General features: G+C 39.5%; 1 protein-coding gene across 1 annotated transcript in view; it reads right to left on the reverse strand.

The window, feature by feature from the left end:
• Window positions 1-15,668, reverse strand: part of megf10 (multiple EGF-like-domains 10) — an 84,198-nt gene extending 68,530 nt beyond the window's left edge. The window contains exons 1-2 of the mRNA XM_086053275.1: window positions 15,498-15,668; window positions 1,053-1,188 (exon numbers count right to left, since the gene is read on the reverse strand). Of these exons, the coding sequence (XP_085909401.1) occupies window positions 1,053-1,171 (119 nt within the window). The 5' untranslated portion in view covers window positions 1,172-1,188; window positions 15,498-15,668. The remainder of the gene's footprint in view (window positions 1-1,052; window positions 1,189-15,497) is intronic.
• Window positions 15,669-16,747: the final 1,079 nt, after the last annotated feature.

Consider the following 16,747-nt stretch of genomic DNA (forward strand, 5'->3'; position numbering starts at 1 on the left):
GGCAATGTTGTTTGATTGTTTTAAAACATAACTTCTAATTCTTTGTTTTATGTTTAATTTGACAGAAAACTTCAACTGGGTGCGTAAATAAACAGCTTGAAATCTTTTTTGATGACTTGTTTACTGTTTGCAGAACTGCTGCTTATTATGAAGTGAGTTCAACTGAGTTTACTGACACCATACAGTGCTTGCGTCTCAAGTTTGCACTCAGTCAAAGCAAAAAAATAATCTAAAAAAAAACTTGCAAGTCAGGTCACTTGGATCTCAAGGCACCACTGTACTATTTTTCTATTATTAGTATTACACCACGAAATAAATATTGATGGTCAAAATGTTCTATAGTGTCTTTAAACAGTAAATATAGAAGCTTGTGCTAAAAAATTGTGATAGCTGAATTGAACACATCCTGTGATGCCTTAAAATGCATTTTCAACTAAAAAGTGCACACAAGACCTCTGCCAAAGCAGCACAAGAAATGAGTGGGACAGCAACACTAATATATATATAAAAACATGAAATTAGAACTTAACTTGATCAGTTTTCTGTGTATTCCGTACTGGCCGGTGTATGTGGGATGTGCAACAAATGTCCAATAGTTAGTTGTTATCCTTATAGACCAGCATGTACATTGAGGGCAGTGAATACATTTGGTAAAACAAAACAAAAAAGAAAACAAAAATGAATGCTTTGGCCAAGTGTGTAATCAACACATGCCTTGTGCACAGCTCTAATTTATTTATTTATTGTTCAAATAACTAGAATTTAATGTGTAACCACATATCGCTGGCCAAACCTCATAAGTCACATTTTGGTGAATTGCATATTTTTTCAAAAATGTATACTATTGGTCAGTCCACACACGTGGGTTATTTTTACACATTACTGACCAATCTGAAGTGTGTAAAAGGCTTGTTCTCTTTCACGATGCAATACTAAAAGGTTGGACAAACTTGCTATTTTTTGGGTCTAGTGAAAAGTGAGCATTTTGGAGGTACAAAGTTTTGGCCCAACACCAGCGATATCGTAAATGTTTGCACAATGAGCTGACAAACCTTTCCCAGTGGCTGCAGACGTTTGGATCTTCCAGGTTCAGGGAGGAAGTGATACAAGGCAGGAAAAAAAATGCCACAGCAAACAAGACTGTCCCGTGGCATTGTAGCGGCATGGCCATCTCACTCAGGACTGAACCTTGACACAAAGAAGGCACAGGTTAATGTTGAATTGTCTTACTGTATATTGAAACACATTTGTTTCTTGTGGATATATGAAGTGTGAATGGTCATGCATCTGATATTCTACATACTTTTTTTGTAGTAAGGGTACTAATGTTGACTGATGATAATGACATTCAAATAGAAGTTTGTTGAAGTGAGCTGTTTCTATCATTTCTTTATAAATGAGAAGTAAATCCAAGCAAGTAAAGCTGAGTATTGATCTGTACAGTACAAATAGAACTACGAAATGAGACACATAATTGCTGTCTGTGTGAGCATACAGTGCTAGTCAGCTCAAATTGGCAATTAGCATTGACTACAAATACCATAATCAAGTATTGCTTTTAGACTCTTGGTACATGAATCTATAGTCTGAAACAGGTCTGGTATACAAAACAAATGTTAGGTTATATACATAGACTATGTTTGATTAATTTTGCATATTACATGGCCATCTTTATTTTATTCCTTTGCTTTTCTTTTAAAAATGTCTAAATTAATTAATTAATTTCACTACACCTGCAGCCAGGGCCGCACTTACCAACGGGCTTACCTGGGCTGAGCCCACGGCCTATGGAAGTCGGGCGCCTATAAGAATTTACAAAAATAAATAAATAAATAAAGCTTATTTTTCTGTCAATCACTTTACATTCTTGTGATTCTGTGCAACGCCGCGGCCGTAGAGAGGGTCACTTGCTGCTGCAGTTCACAAAGCCCGCTCTAGGGGGCCTATCGGAAGGCATTCAATTCCACATTATTCTGTCATTTGTTTATTTGTCTGTCAATCATGTCATCATGGCATCCGTGAACCAATCACATACCCGTACCATATACTATGACAATTTTCAGCCAATCCCCATGTAGAGGAAGTTCCCGTGACAGAGCTCCGGACATCACGCGACTGGTCCCCGCACGTATTTGTTTACGCAGCCAAGCTGACAGGACGGTAGCGGGCTGCACTTTATCTGTCCATATTCTGTCCAAGTGAACACACATCTCACTTTGATAAAAAGTGGATGGGTTGGAATATCACACATGCACCAGGAGTGCTTTTTCAACGACGGCAGATGCAACTGTTGAGGCCTGGTGAAATTGTCTCGGCAGGTTACAAAGTTTGGGCTATGGGCCGTGTGGACTTAGAATTACAGAATTTTAGACAGGCATACTAGTTGGATCAATCAGGCTGCTTCGGAGCCAGGGCTGGGCTGGCGGATGGGCGGCTGTGGCGGTGGCTGGCCCGACAGGCTAGGCACACGCTCGCCCACGGCTTCCGCCAAGGTGGCTGCTACCGGTGCGGTGCAGAGCGGAGCAGATGCTGGCTGGGCTGGCCGGCCTCACTCGGAGGGCGCTCTCCGGAATGCCCGTGGATGCCAATCCGGGGCATCTCGGCCAGGGGCGGAGCCAGAACGTAGCTAATGGGTGGGCCTGGAAAAATCAGGGTAGGCCTGAATATTTCTCTCACTGAGCACAATCCTCCGGTCCCGACACATCGTATATTCAAATAAAATGACAAACTGAATAATATGAAGTTCAGATCCTCCTTTGACAACCGCAATGATGCCATTCTTAATATTAAAAAAATAAAAAACACAACAAAACACAAATTAAAAAATAATATAATAATAATTTACAAAAAATTTTAAACTATATATTTTTTTCAGGAATTTCATTGGGTGGGCAGTCTGTCAATCTGGGCGGGCCTGCTGTGCACACCCAGGCCCACCCCTGATCTCGGCCTCGCTGTAGGATGGGCGCTCGCTTGCGCAACCCCGGCGCTGGAGAGCTAGAGTGACCTGCGGGCCGGAGGACCGAACGCCGGCACTACGACGTAATTGGCTCTTCTTTTGGCATCCTGCAGAATGACGGCCCCTTCTTTTGCGTCCCGTCTACCATTGTCAAAAATGCAATGGTAAAGGCGGCCCTGCCTGTAGCACTGAAACGTGCAGCATTCATAAAGCACAATATGCATGCGCACTTGGAAAACCATACACAGAAAAAAGGTTTTGCTCAACTATCGTAAATGTTTTAATTAATCAAAACTGGGTCACACAATCAAAAATTTCAACACAAGTTGTACTTGTAAGTTGGCTATTGGAACCAGTGATGCAGCAGTGGTGTTTTTATGTTACCACAATGAGTGGTAGAGCTTCAGAAAGACTTGGTGTCACAAAATCGCCAGTGTAGCTAAAATTTTGTTCAAAGCTTTTGAGAGGATTAGTATGATCAACGGATGTACCAGTTAATGACACTTTTGTCTAAAAGCAATATTTCTGCCATATGAGAGATGAATCTCAAATGAATGAAGCAAAGTTTGAAGGTCCAATACCAGGAAGGTCGGGTTAGATAAGGTCAAATGGCAACTGAGTACACTCTACCAGCCCAAATTTGTGGCCAGTTTTATTGTAACTTGCAAAGATTATTGGTGTGTGGTGTATTGAATGTGATTGGTAAATTCTGAACAAAGTTATAAGTTTTGTTATAAGAGGGTGTGCACACTTCTGCAACCACATTATTTCAATTGTTTATTTTTACTTCCACTCTCAAAAAGCTTTTAAACAATCTATTGAGTTGTAAATATTATAGGTCACATTAATGGCAAAAAAAGTTTTGAAATGATTTTTTTTTTTTAATCAATTTTTTTATAGCACAAAAAGCAGGCATTTGACCAGCGGTGTGTAGACTTTTTATATCCACTTTATATCAGCAGCGCTGTCAAGTCTCTTTATTTTTGTTGTTTGATGTTATGAGAAAATGAAATGTGCCTGCTGTGCCAGTAAGATAGATAGAATGGAGTTAGTGCTTGTCTTATGTACATAGGTGCCAATTGGTGACCCAAGTGCTGTGCAGTACTTATTTTATATAAAAGAAAAGGCTGACTAGCAGCTACTATGTATGTGTTGATCAAATTCTGGTCAGGATGCGTAAAACCACTTTGGTTAGACCAGCGAAAACAGCCAGATAAAGACTGAGGTCAGAAAATTGCAATATTTCTCTTTCAAAGACGGCAGCCTCGTTTCCTTGTGCCATTTAACATTGGCACTTCTTACAATAACTTGGTTGACTTCATCAAATTTTCAACCAACGTTTTTCAGAGCGAACCATTTGGCTTATTGGATCAAAAAGAGTATATACATCATGACCAAGGTAAAGTCAAGAGGTCAAGTCAGGTCTCACCCAAGTTGCTCTTTTCTCACATTTAATCACTTATTTCCAGTGGGATGTATTTTTTCCAGGGTAAATGCACATGTTATATGTTTCCTAAATATTAGTTCATGATGCAGTAAAGTGGTGATTAGCAATTTGAAAGATTTTATAGGAAATAAAGTGGGGAAGGTTGTTTGTACTGTACTTTTACATGCATTTTTTAGGGCAGCAGAACCCATCTTCTCTTGTTTCACTAGGCTGAAGCGGCACAGCTGCAGCCACCGATGCTGGAATCCCCGCCCCCCGCACCAACCACCCCAAGACAACTGCATTACTGAACAAACAAGGGCCGTGCTGTGCGTGTGAAAGGCTCCAGATACCCCAAAAGAGCTGACTATGCAGATCTGTACTACGTTGATACAGCTTTCCAAGTAGTATGATACCGACGCTTCTCCGTCTCCGTTGCAATGGACTGGTACGAACTAAGACCTCTGTTTTCGTTCGTGCAAATGTGCGCTCAGTGTAAAAACGTGCGCATCTTGATGCCAATTTGGTGACTCAAAGTAGACTAGACCTTAGGCCAGACATGTCCAAAGTCCGGCCCGAGGGCCAAATACGGCATGCGGTCAAATTTTATCCGGCCCACAATCTCTGTTATAAAATTAATAACGTCTGGCCCGTAGCCCCGTTGACAAGAATTTGAAATACACTCTAAATCAGGGGTGCTCACACTTTTTCAGCATGCGAGCTACTTATAAAATGACCAAGTCAAAATGATCTACCTTCCAGGTAGAGTATGTTTTGCATATTTGTAGTGGGTATTTATTTTAGAATATATTGAGGATCCTCTATTTATAATGTATGTTGATGTACCTTGCATAACCGCATGAACCAATGTTGCACCACACAACATGATTAACTATAAACATCTATTTTTTTTAATGTTATGCCACCCATTGATTGGATGCGAGACTCCAGTTCCTTTTACAGATGTTTATTACTCAGCAAAACGCCGTAAAATGCCAACACGCTGTAGAACTAAAAGTTCAGACATACAACATAAAACAACATGTATTTATGACAAAGATAGCTTTGCTTAGCGTCAAAGCTAATCACGATAGACAATGCAAAATAGTGTTGACCACTTTGGCCTGCTTTCAACCAAAGGCAGTCTTCGCCCAGAGATAATCCTTGCTGTCAAAAATGTGATGCTTCAACAAATTTGTTATATTAACTTTGTATATTCACTCGGCTTTGGCAAAACAACGAGGAAAAAGTAAGTAATACGCATGGTGAATGCCACTACAAGCGCTTCTCTGTCTCTACGTAACGCATCCGAAGATTTTGTAAGACGCAACTTCTGGTATGACATTTTCAAAGTAAAGGCATCGTATTTTAAAATACTGATGGCAGCCATTACAAATGTCATACGATCTACCAATACTACCTTTGCGATCGGCTGGTAGGTTGCGATCGGCTGGTAGATTGCGATCGACGTATTGAGCATCCCTGCTCAAAATGCAATTTCGCATTTACACATAAGAGGGCAGCAGCACTCTGTCCAACTCCATAACCCTGTGTGACCCTTTCCGGACAGTTTTTAAAATGCCGCCCAACATTGAATAAAAAAGGAAAGTTGACAGCGAGGCCTAACAATTTAAGGAAAGGTGGAAATTGGAATATTTTTTCAATGAAATACGCAACAACTGTGTCTGCCTCATTTGCAAGGAGACTGTTACTTATTCCCCTGTTTTTAAATCTAAAATGTGTTTGTTTTCAAATTAACCCTGCCCTGGTGAATAATAATAAAAACATATATTTTTACATATTCCCCTCTTATTGAATTAAAAAGTACAGAGAACATTTAATTGCCAGTTGTTATTCATGTTTGAAATGTAATTTGCACTAATGAATACGGTTACTTATTTCCCTGTTTTTAAATCTAAAAGTTCAGTGAACATTTAATTGCCAGTTTCATGTTTCAAATGGACCAAAAGACATGTTTAAAGGGGAAGTTAACCCAAACATATTTTTTTCAAGAATATGTTCAATGCAGGCTCACTAGTTGAAACAAGGCATTCTGGTGAATATTGTGTTTGTGGAATATTTGTTGAATATCACGGCTCAGCTTCAGAAAACTGGTTGTTACATGAGCCCTGCGCAACTCTGATGTTATTTTGACAAAATGGCCGCCCCCAGAGATGGCTAAAAAAGGGTGGATTTTGCTGCGTAACTCATATTACACAACTGCAATATTAATCAGAATGCAGTGTTTCAACTAGTAGGCCTGCATACAACATATCCTTGAAAAAATATGTTTGAGTTGGTTTCCGCTTTAAGAATCTTGAAATTTAAATTTGAAAAAAGTCAAAAACGAATCTGCGCATTTTGGGCTCCGGATGACGTCAATGTTGGATATAAAATATCATAGACACTTATCCGATCTGTGACCACATATGAAAGTGGCCCAGGTCGCATTTGAAAAATTCAGAATTGAGATGCTCAGACTGTCATAAGAAAATTAGATACAGGTCGCATACGGGCAAAAAAATCAGATCTGGGTCGCAAAAGGAGCCACATTGGCTATCGGACAAGGCCCTGCATTTTTACCTTCTAAAATGGTTGTGATAATAATAATTTTCCCCAAAAAAACCTTCCAAATCCCTTTTATTCTCCAAGTGTACTGAGGAAATGTTGTAGAACAGTTTGCTAAAGGTTTTAGTGTGATTTAAGAACAAACTCATTGAGCTCACGATACAGCTACAGCTATGTCTCTTTCTTCTCCTCTTTCAGCTAGTTCCCAGGTGATAGAGACTAACTACCTTTTCTGGTACTAAAAGTGTTGACAATGTCATCTCTGCTGTCTGTGCTTACTACATAATGTCTTGCATTATGGTAGCACTTTGGGTGTCAAGTGCTTTGGTGATGAGCAAAGTGCACAACCATGCTCTTCCCTATCAGGCAGTTAAAAAAGAAAATCACTCAATTCAATGGGTATTTTTTGCTGTAATTAAATAATCAAAATCAAAGCACTAAAGTCCCTACTCCAATTTGATTCTACTCGGTTAAGAATGACAATTTAGTTTCAAAGCGACATTCCAGTGAAATTTCTACCCAACAGCGGAGTTTATCACTTTTGTTTAATTTTTTAATCGTACACTCCAAAAATACACTCACTCCATCATAAATAAGTGATGCTAACAATTAGTGTTGTTCCGATACCGATACTGGTAACCACATTAAACCACTGGTATCGGTATCTGCGAGTACTTACAAATAATGTGCCGATGCCAATTCCCGATGCTGTACTAGTAAAGAACGTTGAATGCAGCGCTTTGTATCTTGCTCCCTGCTGCTTTTTCATGTGTGTGTGTGTGTGTGTGTCTGTGTGTGTCTTACAGTAGATATAATGTCGGCGATATTTAACTACTTCAACATAGAAACTCCGGCAAGAGTGAATGTTGCAAGGGGCGGAACCAAAGTGGCCAGGTTCAATACGTTAAACCTGATGCAACATTTGAGAACGGAACATGTGAACAAGCACCAAGAGTTTGAACATGCATGAACAAGGGGAATTGATTGCAACAACTAACCCTGCTCAATTTACATTGAACGCAGCGCCTTGTATCTTGCTCCTTCACGACACTGGTGTGTGGTGACTGTTCAGTATTAGCCGTCGCTATTGGCTCAGAGCGGATGCTCTTAACCAATGGCGGGGCTGCTTTTTCATGTTGAGGAGAAATAGTGTCGGCGGCGATATGGAACTACTGTACTTCAACATAGAAACTCCAGCGAGTACAACAGCTAAGTGCAAAATTAGCAGTGCGAAAGTTGCAAGAGGTGGAACTAAAGTGGCCATACATCAAACCTGATAAAACATTTGAGGACGAAACATGTGAACAAGCACCAAGAGCTTGTGGCGGTGGTGGCGGCGGCGCCAGCGACGGCGGCGCCAGCGACGTCGGCGCCAGCGACGGCGGCGCCAGCGACGGCGGCGCCAGCGACGGCGGCGCCAGCGACGGCGGCGCCAGCGGCAGTGAGCATGAGCAAGGGGAATGGACCGCAACAACAAACCCTGTTCAATTTTGGATTTTGGAGTTAAACTTGTTGGATTTTTCTATTGCTTGTTTTTGGTTTTGAAAATGAATTTGGGAGCGGAAGTTGTTGCGATGGGTCACTAATACTCAAAACAAACTTTTATAATAATGTCCTATAGCTTTTGTAATTAATCTGACACAATCTCTCTCAAAGATACCTCGTGTATATTATCTATTATTTTTTCCTGTTTCACAAAAGTTTTTAAGTCTGACCAAGCCATGATAGCAATGGTTTTACATCCAAGTGAGTATGCAGTTCTTTAGAATTACAAGAAAAAAATGGTCATATATATGTCTTTTTTTTTTCCTCAGTGCGGTATCGGCCGATATCGGCCGATGCCGATACCGCACAGCTGGTTATTGGAATCTGTATCGGGGCCAAAAAATGGCATCGGAACAACACTGCTAACAATGTAGTAGTCATAGCTAAGATTGACGCAATCCCCAATCACAGCTCAGCTTCAGAAAACAGCTCAGCCGTGATTGGTTAGTTACCTGAGCCCTGAGCCGTTGTGATGTCATTTTCAGTCGACAGAAGTGACAAAATGGCCGCCCTGAGGTGGCTAAAAACGAGTGGATTAACGCTTATTCCACGAACGCAATATTTATCAGAATGCTTTGTTTCAACTAGTGGGCTTGCATAGAACATATTCTTGAAAAAAATATATGTTTGGGTTGACTTCCACTTTAAGTCATATTCCACAAACATACGAATGCTGTGTTTGGACTAATTGCAAGAATACTTTTGGGTTGATTTCCCTTTAAAGGTGACCGACCACAGACATCAGGAAGACAATCACACACTACTACGGTGCACATTATCCTACATGAAAATGTGATTAATCGCAACAAGTTTGCCCTTTCGGTTTTTGCATCTTTGGTGGGAATAGGACATCAAAATTAAGTTACTGTGGAATTGGTGTAGGAGAAAATTGATACTTTTACTTTCCTATTCTGGCTCAATGGTCGTGCCAGGCAAAACAACAGCTGAGGCTTGGCCTTCAGGGAAAAAAAGTTTGAGCAAGGCTGATGATCTTACTGTGTAATGGGACTTTAACACTGCACTTCTTTTGCCCAGCATTCACCGAGGGGGGAGGCCACAGGAAGGATGGCGGCCTGGCAAGCTTGCCATATTTGACGCTGGTAGTTAAGTGACCGAACGGGAAAAGCCCAGTGACTTTTCCCGTTTGTTTAATCTTGAAGTAGGCAACAGCTTAATGTAACGATGTTCATCTTGTCTTCTTATTCAGGAAGTAGGTTTAAGTTTCACAGTAAGAGAGTTTTTCTCTTTGCTAAATTACGTAAAAAGATTATTGTCGAAAAAAAGAAACTTTAACCTACTTTAGGCAACAGCTTGTCAATATTAATTGGTCACCGATACAGTAAGAAGCCCTGGCTTTACTTTTATTGAGGTGAAAACGAAAAGCAGCAGCAAGAAAAAGGGAATGGGTCCATTATGCCTCATTAGAAAGGCATGGCAGGATCTTGGGAAGTTCAGGCTCGCTGTGAGCATCCAGCCTGGTGACCGCTTCAAGGTGTTCTTCAGGATTCTTCAAGTGTCTCCATGATTTTTTTCACGTTAGCCTGCAACACCTCCAGCATATTTTGCTGTTATAACTCTGAAATCACTCTGTCACCATCTCTTCACTGACATCACAGTGGCGCTGCGTCCAAACTGAACAATTTTCAAACTGTGCCGCGGTGCTCAAGTCTGTCCCACGCGGCAGCACATACACAATGAATGAGGTCGTTGAAAGCGCAATGTGCTTTGCTATGTGTGGTGTGAAAATCAGTCGGCCCAGAATTTTTTTATTCTTCCAATAATATGTTCTATGCGCATCCACAAGTCAAAACACGGGCTTCTGATTAATATTGTTTTAGGGAATATGAGTTAAGTGGCTAAATGTACCCTTTTTTTTTAGCCATCTCAGGGGGCGGCCATTTTGTCACTTTCTGTCGACTGAAAATTACATCACAGCTGCTCAGAGTTCAGGTAATGACCAATCATGGCTCAGCTTCAGAAAACAGGTCTGCCGTGATTGGTCGTTACCTGAGCTCTGAGCAACTGTGAGGTCATTTTCAGTCGACAGAGAGTGGCAAAATGGCCACCCCTGAGATGGACAAAAATGGGTGGATTTTGCTGCTTAACTCATAATCCACAAACGCAATATTAATCAGAATGCCATGTTTAGACTACTGAAGGCTCATAGAACATATTATTGCAAATATTTTTTGGGGGTTGACTTTCGCTTTAACTTTAATCCCCTAAAATGTTAAAGGACAGCAGTTTTAAAGTCCACCCATCCATTTTCTATAACACTTATCCGAATATGATTAGATCAGGTCCTTGGGATTTACTGTATAGCTCTGAAAAAATACTGTATCGAAAATTAATTAATAATTATTAACTATGAGTACATAATCTGTTTTGGCTGTGTATTCAATGGGAAAGTATAGTATAGCATAACATGTATAACTATATTTTAAATGTTTACTCAAACGCATCTGCTACCACTGACTGAGTGACTCATTACCCACAGCTGTCTGTGTGTGTGTGTGTGTGTGTGTGTGTGTGTGTGTGTGTGCGAGCGTGTGCGTTTGTGTATCGTGTAGTATGTGCATGTGTGTATTGTGTGCATGTGTCCGTCCTGTCTAGTTTGATTGACTGCGCTGTGTTTAGTCTTCCATCCTCCACTAGCAGCCAGTTGTCTCATGCAGCCCAACATGACTTTCACTTTCGCCGGGAAAACACAACCTTGTGATGGTGGATCATTTCACTCGACTAGAGGTTACAGTTACAACAGATCAGACTGATATGAAAAGGAATTTATGAAGAACTTCACTTGTACACAGAAACCTCGTCCATGAAAATGTGTCTGATCCTATCTTGGCTGTACAATTTAGCTCTCTAAGCAACAGTTAAAAAATAATTTTAAAAAAAGATTTCAAATCTTGAATTTCAGTCGACTACAAATTTTCAGAATGTTTTTCACTACGTGATACGTTTTAACTTACATTCCAGAACTATTACGATTTTTGCACTACCTTACATTCACAACCTATTGCACAATAGCTTTGCGAGCTCCAAACGTATCATCAATAAATGCAAACTTATAAAGAGGGTCAAACTGTGTACCAGTTATTGGACGTGTGTGATTTTGGCAGGTGCAACTTGTTCAACTCATTAAAGGCGTTTCAGCACTGTCTGTTTAGTCTTTCTCCAGTGGAACCCTCACAACTCAGAGGAGGAACAGGTGGTCCATTTGGAAATGCTATTTAGGAAATGATGGGGGACTAAAGTCTTCCATCCATCCATTATCCAAACCCCTTATCTCACGAGTGTCGCGGGCATGCTGAAGCCCATGACTAAAATCAAGTAAGTCTAAAATTACACTTTCGATCGGAACAAATTATTTTGACGTGTAGATTGACCAAATGCAACGAAAATAGTAGTCGAAGAAGAAGAAGCTGTAACGACCTCCGTGACAACAAAACGCTGGCGTTATTTCGTGTATTTTTCCCGTTTCCGCTGTTACGTTGAGTTGACACTCCGTAATAGAGCTGCAAATGTACCAGTTCAGTCTTGCACCCGCCATGTCTTTCGCTCGCTCTGCTTCTACTAGCTTCTGGGAATAACAGAAAAGTGTATTCTGACGTCACAGTAGGGCAGGACCGATGATTCAATATCAATATGTATCGCGATTGACAAGTGATCAATCAATAGAAAATGCTTTGATAAAACGTTTGAGAGAGAAAAATTGGAAAACAAACCTGATCGCGGCATGGTGCGTGATGTAAGCAGTTCGCATCCGCCTCCAAACGCGGAGAAGAAGTTAAACCAACAAAGAAGCCGCTAAACCAACAAAGAAGAAGCAGCTAACCCAATGGAGCATGCGTGCGGGCCCGGTGGCCGTGCGGCATACTCGCGTTGAGCAAGCGAGTGGCGTAACTGCGTTCCCTTGTCTTTGACATGTTAGCGCCAGTTAGCCATATCCGACACTCTGCATCGCACTCAAGTTAAAATCAAGCAAGTAAAATATGAATGGACTGTGGCAATAATGAGTCCGCTAAAAAGATAAAATAGTCCTAAGACGGATGGTCAACAATAATGTATGCACTGCAAGAGAGCATTAGTTCACTTACATTGTATGAACTATTGAATGAAGGCTAATTTATGCGTCTCAACAATACTGCTTTGGGGTAGCACCTAATGCAAATAAGCATTTACAATGCACTGCGGGAGGAGGAAATGCACATTGAGCTACATAACGATGTATACAAAAACAGTTAACTGTTATTTTTTTTAGAAAATAGGTTTAAAACGAAATCAATTATTATAAATATTGACTGATATGAAATACTTAGATTGTGACCGTTTTCAGACATATCGCCAAGCCCTATGAAGCACATTATGGTTAAAACTGAGTTTATTTAATCTTTATATTCACCAGTTTATTTCACTCTTTCATAGTCACGTCGACCTCTATTTAAAGGTTTAGTAATAAGTTAAAATAAAATAACATAAATTTATTTTTCTCCGGGTCATTATTTTCAATAGTTAAAAAAAAGAGAAAAAAAATCAGAATATGTTGATATCGATCAATATGAAACAATTATATCCTGGTATACTTTTCAGTCATATCGCCCAGCCCTAAGTCACAGACATGCATGGTAAAGACGGTTGTTCAGAAATTTTGGAAAAAGAGTTTTCATGTGCGCCGATCGGATTATCAATCTACATAAACCACCCCTCTCGTTCAGAATAAAGTCTTGATCAGAATCGGCTTGTTCGGGTCAGAATATTCCGAATGGGATGTGTAAATGAGGCATTTTTATTTGGATCAGGTTTTTAATCCAAATAAATGTGTCCATGTAAACGTAGCTATTGATTAAATTTAAATGATTCGAATTTCTTTCCACCTCATTTCATAGATCCTCTAAAATTTTATTAAAAAACAAAAGAGTTCATCAGTTTAGATTTTTGCTACATAATTACCACATGCCCTCAATGTATAACGTCACTGTGCAATGAAAAATGAAAAAACGATATTAGGCAGATTTAGCAGCAACATGGATCTACAATACGGCTGCAACCAACAGTTATTTTAATAATCGATTGAATTCGTCAATTATTGTGTTGATTAATCGATGATCTGATTTTTTTTTAAACATGTTTTTTTTACATGTCTTTATTCAAAAACATGGCATTATTTTCAAATTGATATAAATTAATCATGATTCAGTTACTAGTTTGGTCTATAACATGTCAGAAAATAGACAAAAATGTTGATCATTGTTTTCCAAAGTAAAAGCAAATGTTTTATTTTAATACAATACAAAGATAATCAGTCCTCTTTCGTGGAGGATGACAGAAATCATAACATTTAGTGTTGAGAAACTGAAGTTGTGAATATATGGATAATTTTTAGTTTAAAAAGATATCCAAACAATTCATTGATTATCAAAAACAATTATCGATCAATTTGATTATCGATTATTAGTTCATTAATCATTGCACCTACAATGTAAAGTATGTTTTCAAGCCACTCATAACTTCTGCAACTACAAAGTTAAAGTTAAAAATACACTACAAAGTTGGGTTAAAAGTAACACAATTGTGGGTAAAAAATGGACTGATCCACAACTTGGGTCAATTTGATCCAACTTTCGTGGTTGTTTTTGCAGAAAACAACCCAAAAACTGGGTGGTTTTGTACAAAAACACCCCAAAAATGGGTTGTTTTGTACAAAACAATGCAAAAAAGCGGGTCAAATTGATCGGTCCATTTTTGACCCACAATTGTGTTATTTTCTACCCAACTGCTTTGAGAGTGTAGTAACAGCTCACTGTGATGAATCAATTCCTGAATCATTTTTCCCCTCTCATCTTGTTACAATTTGTACACGAAGCTCACAATGTCTTCCAAGCAGCTTTTATATTGAAAATCAGCACATGATGATTCCAAGTACCTGTACCTTGTTTGCTTTTTTGTTATTTGGAGATCAAATCGCTTTTTGGAGCACTTCTTGCTTCCCCGCATTTAGCTCCTCATCCATACAAATGGTGACAAACAACAACATTCCCTGCTTATGGTAACTTACATACTGTATACAGTAGGCTTTCCAGATACATTAAATTAATGGAAAAATGTATAAATGGTCCTGCAAACAGTTTTTGTTTCTATAGTGAAACTCTCCTGTCTCATCCTGTCTTTCACTCAATGCACAAACCCAACCACTTTAAGTTCAAATAATGTGTCATAAATACTGAGGGCCTGCACATTAAAATTTGGGGCAGTGAAAAATTCACCCAAAGCAGGTTAGAATTAGAACATAAGCACCACACTGGGGTAACAAGGACATATTTCAGCATCCCACCTGGGGCAGGGGACCACTCTAGTTCTGATGATTATGCAACACGTTTGGCCATGCCGACCAATTCAAAGCCTTTTACACAGCGGTGTGAACAAAACCAATCCACAATGATTACCACAATTCAGTCTTTACGAATTTAGCAGACTATTCATTCGTTAAGCTTTTACGCAAGAGCGAGGGAATATATAGGCTGGTCAAAGCATATTCTTTCCTAACACACGTAATTTCGAGTAAGAATAAAAACAGACTGGTCTGGTTAATTGTGTACAGTAATTTGTTTTTCTGACACCTGTTCTGACCAACTAAAATCGAACGGGAGGAGATACATGTAGTTCATAATACAGTAGCTGTTTAATGTTTGTGAAAAAAGCAAGTAAGACTCCACTTAAGAATAAGCAAAAAGTACCGTGCGTTGTAAGGATAGGACAAGCGTGGTGCGCAAATTACATTACAGCTGTATATCTTAAGTAAGTATCTTAATAATATACTACAGTCTCGTAAAATGCCCTATCACATAGATGTTTTAATTTCTCCGTAAGACAATTTCTGTATGTTGTATGGAAGAATCACAACAAACCGAAAGAATGAACCAATTACAAACTTGAGTGGCTGTGTGACATTTGGGAATGAGATTCTAAACAAATTCAGATATAAAGAAATAAAATTACCTTCTCTATGAAAGAATATCAATGCTGTCCTCCCTCATGAGTCCGCCTTTTAATGCCGATGGTTGTGTCCTCTATGAAAGAATAACAAATCCTATTGGTGTTTCTCTGAAGCAGCTGAAGATAAAAAAAAAATGGGGTGATTAAAGATATGACTTCAAACTACTCCCTCGGGTGCGAAAAGTAAGCGTCTCTGGAGTATACCGAGAACCTTTCCTGCACCCAAAACACTTGATGTGACGTCACAAGTTTCTTAACCACTGAGACTCTCTCCTTCTCTGAGAAGAAGGATAATGTGCGGCCAGGCGCCACTATGCCCAGAATTACAAACAAAACAAAATATAGCAAACCTATCATTACAGGGTTTAAAAACAATGTTTACATGACACCTACAGTTTCAACTTTTGTATTTTTTTAAATTCTCTCATCAAAAATGGTGCTGCATGGTCTGAGGGCAACACCATCTCCTTAATCCAGCAGCTAACGCAAGATATTATTCCATATTGTTTTGATTGACGATTAGAATATAATCACATATAAATCAAAACTTGTTTTTTCGTATATGATTTTCCATTGTCAGCGACTCAGCTGTCTACCAAGAACAAAATAACCTTTTTGTCTTCTTGTGGGCTCTTCTGCCACCTTTTGGCAGACTTGTTTAGTACAGCTCCTGAAAATGTACAAACAAGTGTCTGTATGTCGTGTCTAGCCCATCTCTAAAATGAATGATGGCACTCCCAGGGTTTTGAGATACTGTAATTTTTTTTTTAATCATTAATGTTATTTTATTTATTTATTTTTACCATTTGTTGTTTTAAGAATCTATATAGTTATAAAACCATATAGTCCAACGTTTAAACGTGATATTTTAACCAAACAAACCTAAACAAAACAATACGCCTCCCTTTGCTTTAAAAATGGTTTGATCCACCTCGCCACTCGGAGCTATGCTTCGGAGCTCCGAGCATGAGCTCAAGCGGTGCGTGATTTCAGTCTCGTCATGTAGAGTGAAAGACACACATATACACATATCATGGTCACAGTTGGCGTAGTGGTACACTCGCTTGAGTTGTGTGCGGGCAGCATGGGATCAGTTCCCGCTCAGTGAAGGTGTCTGTGTGTGCCTTCCGACTGGCTGGTATGCAGTTCAAGGTGTTGTCTGCCTTTCGCCCAAAGTCAGCCCTAACCCTAACCCATAAACATAGCAAGCTTACGTCTAATATGTTTAACATGAACATCATGAATTTAAAAGA

The sequence above is a fragment of the Filicampus tigris genome, chromosome 15 (assembly GCF_054856515.1).
Source record: "Filicampus tigris isolate MCC_2025a chromosome 15, RoL_Ftig_1.0, whole genome shotgun sequence".
Classification (NCBI taxonomy): Eukaryota; Metazoa; Chordata; class Actinopteri; order Syngnathiformes; family Syngnathidae; genus Filicampus; species Filicampus tigris.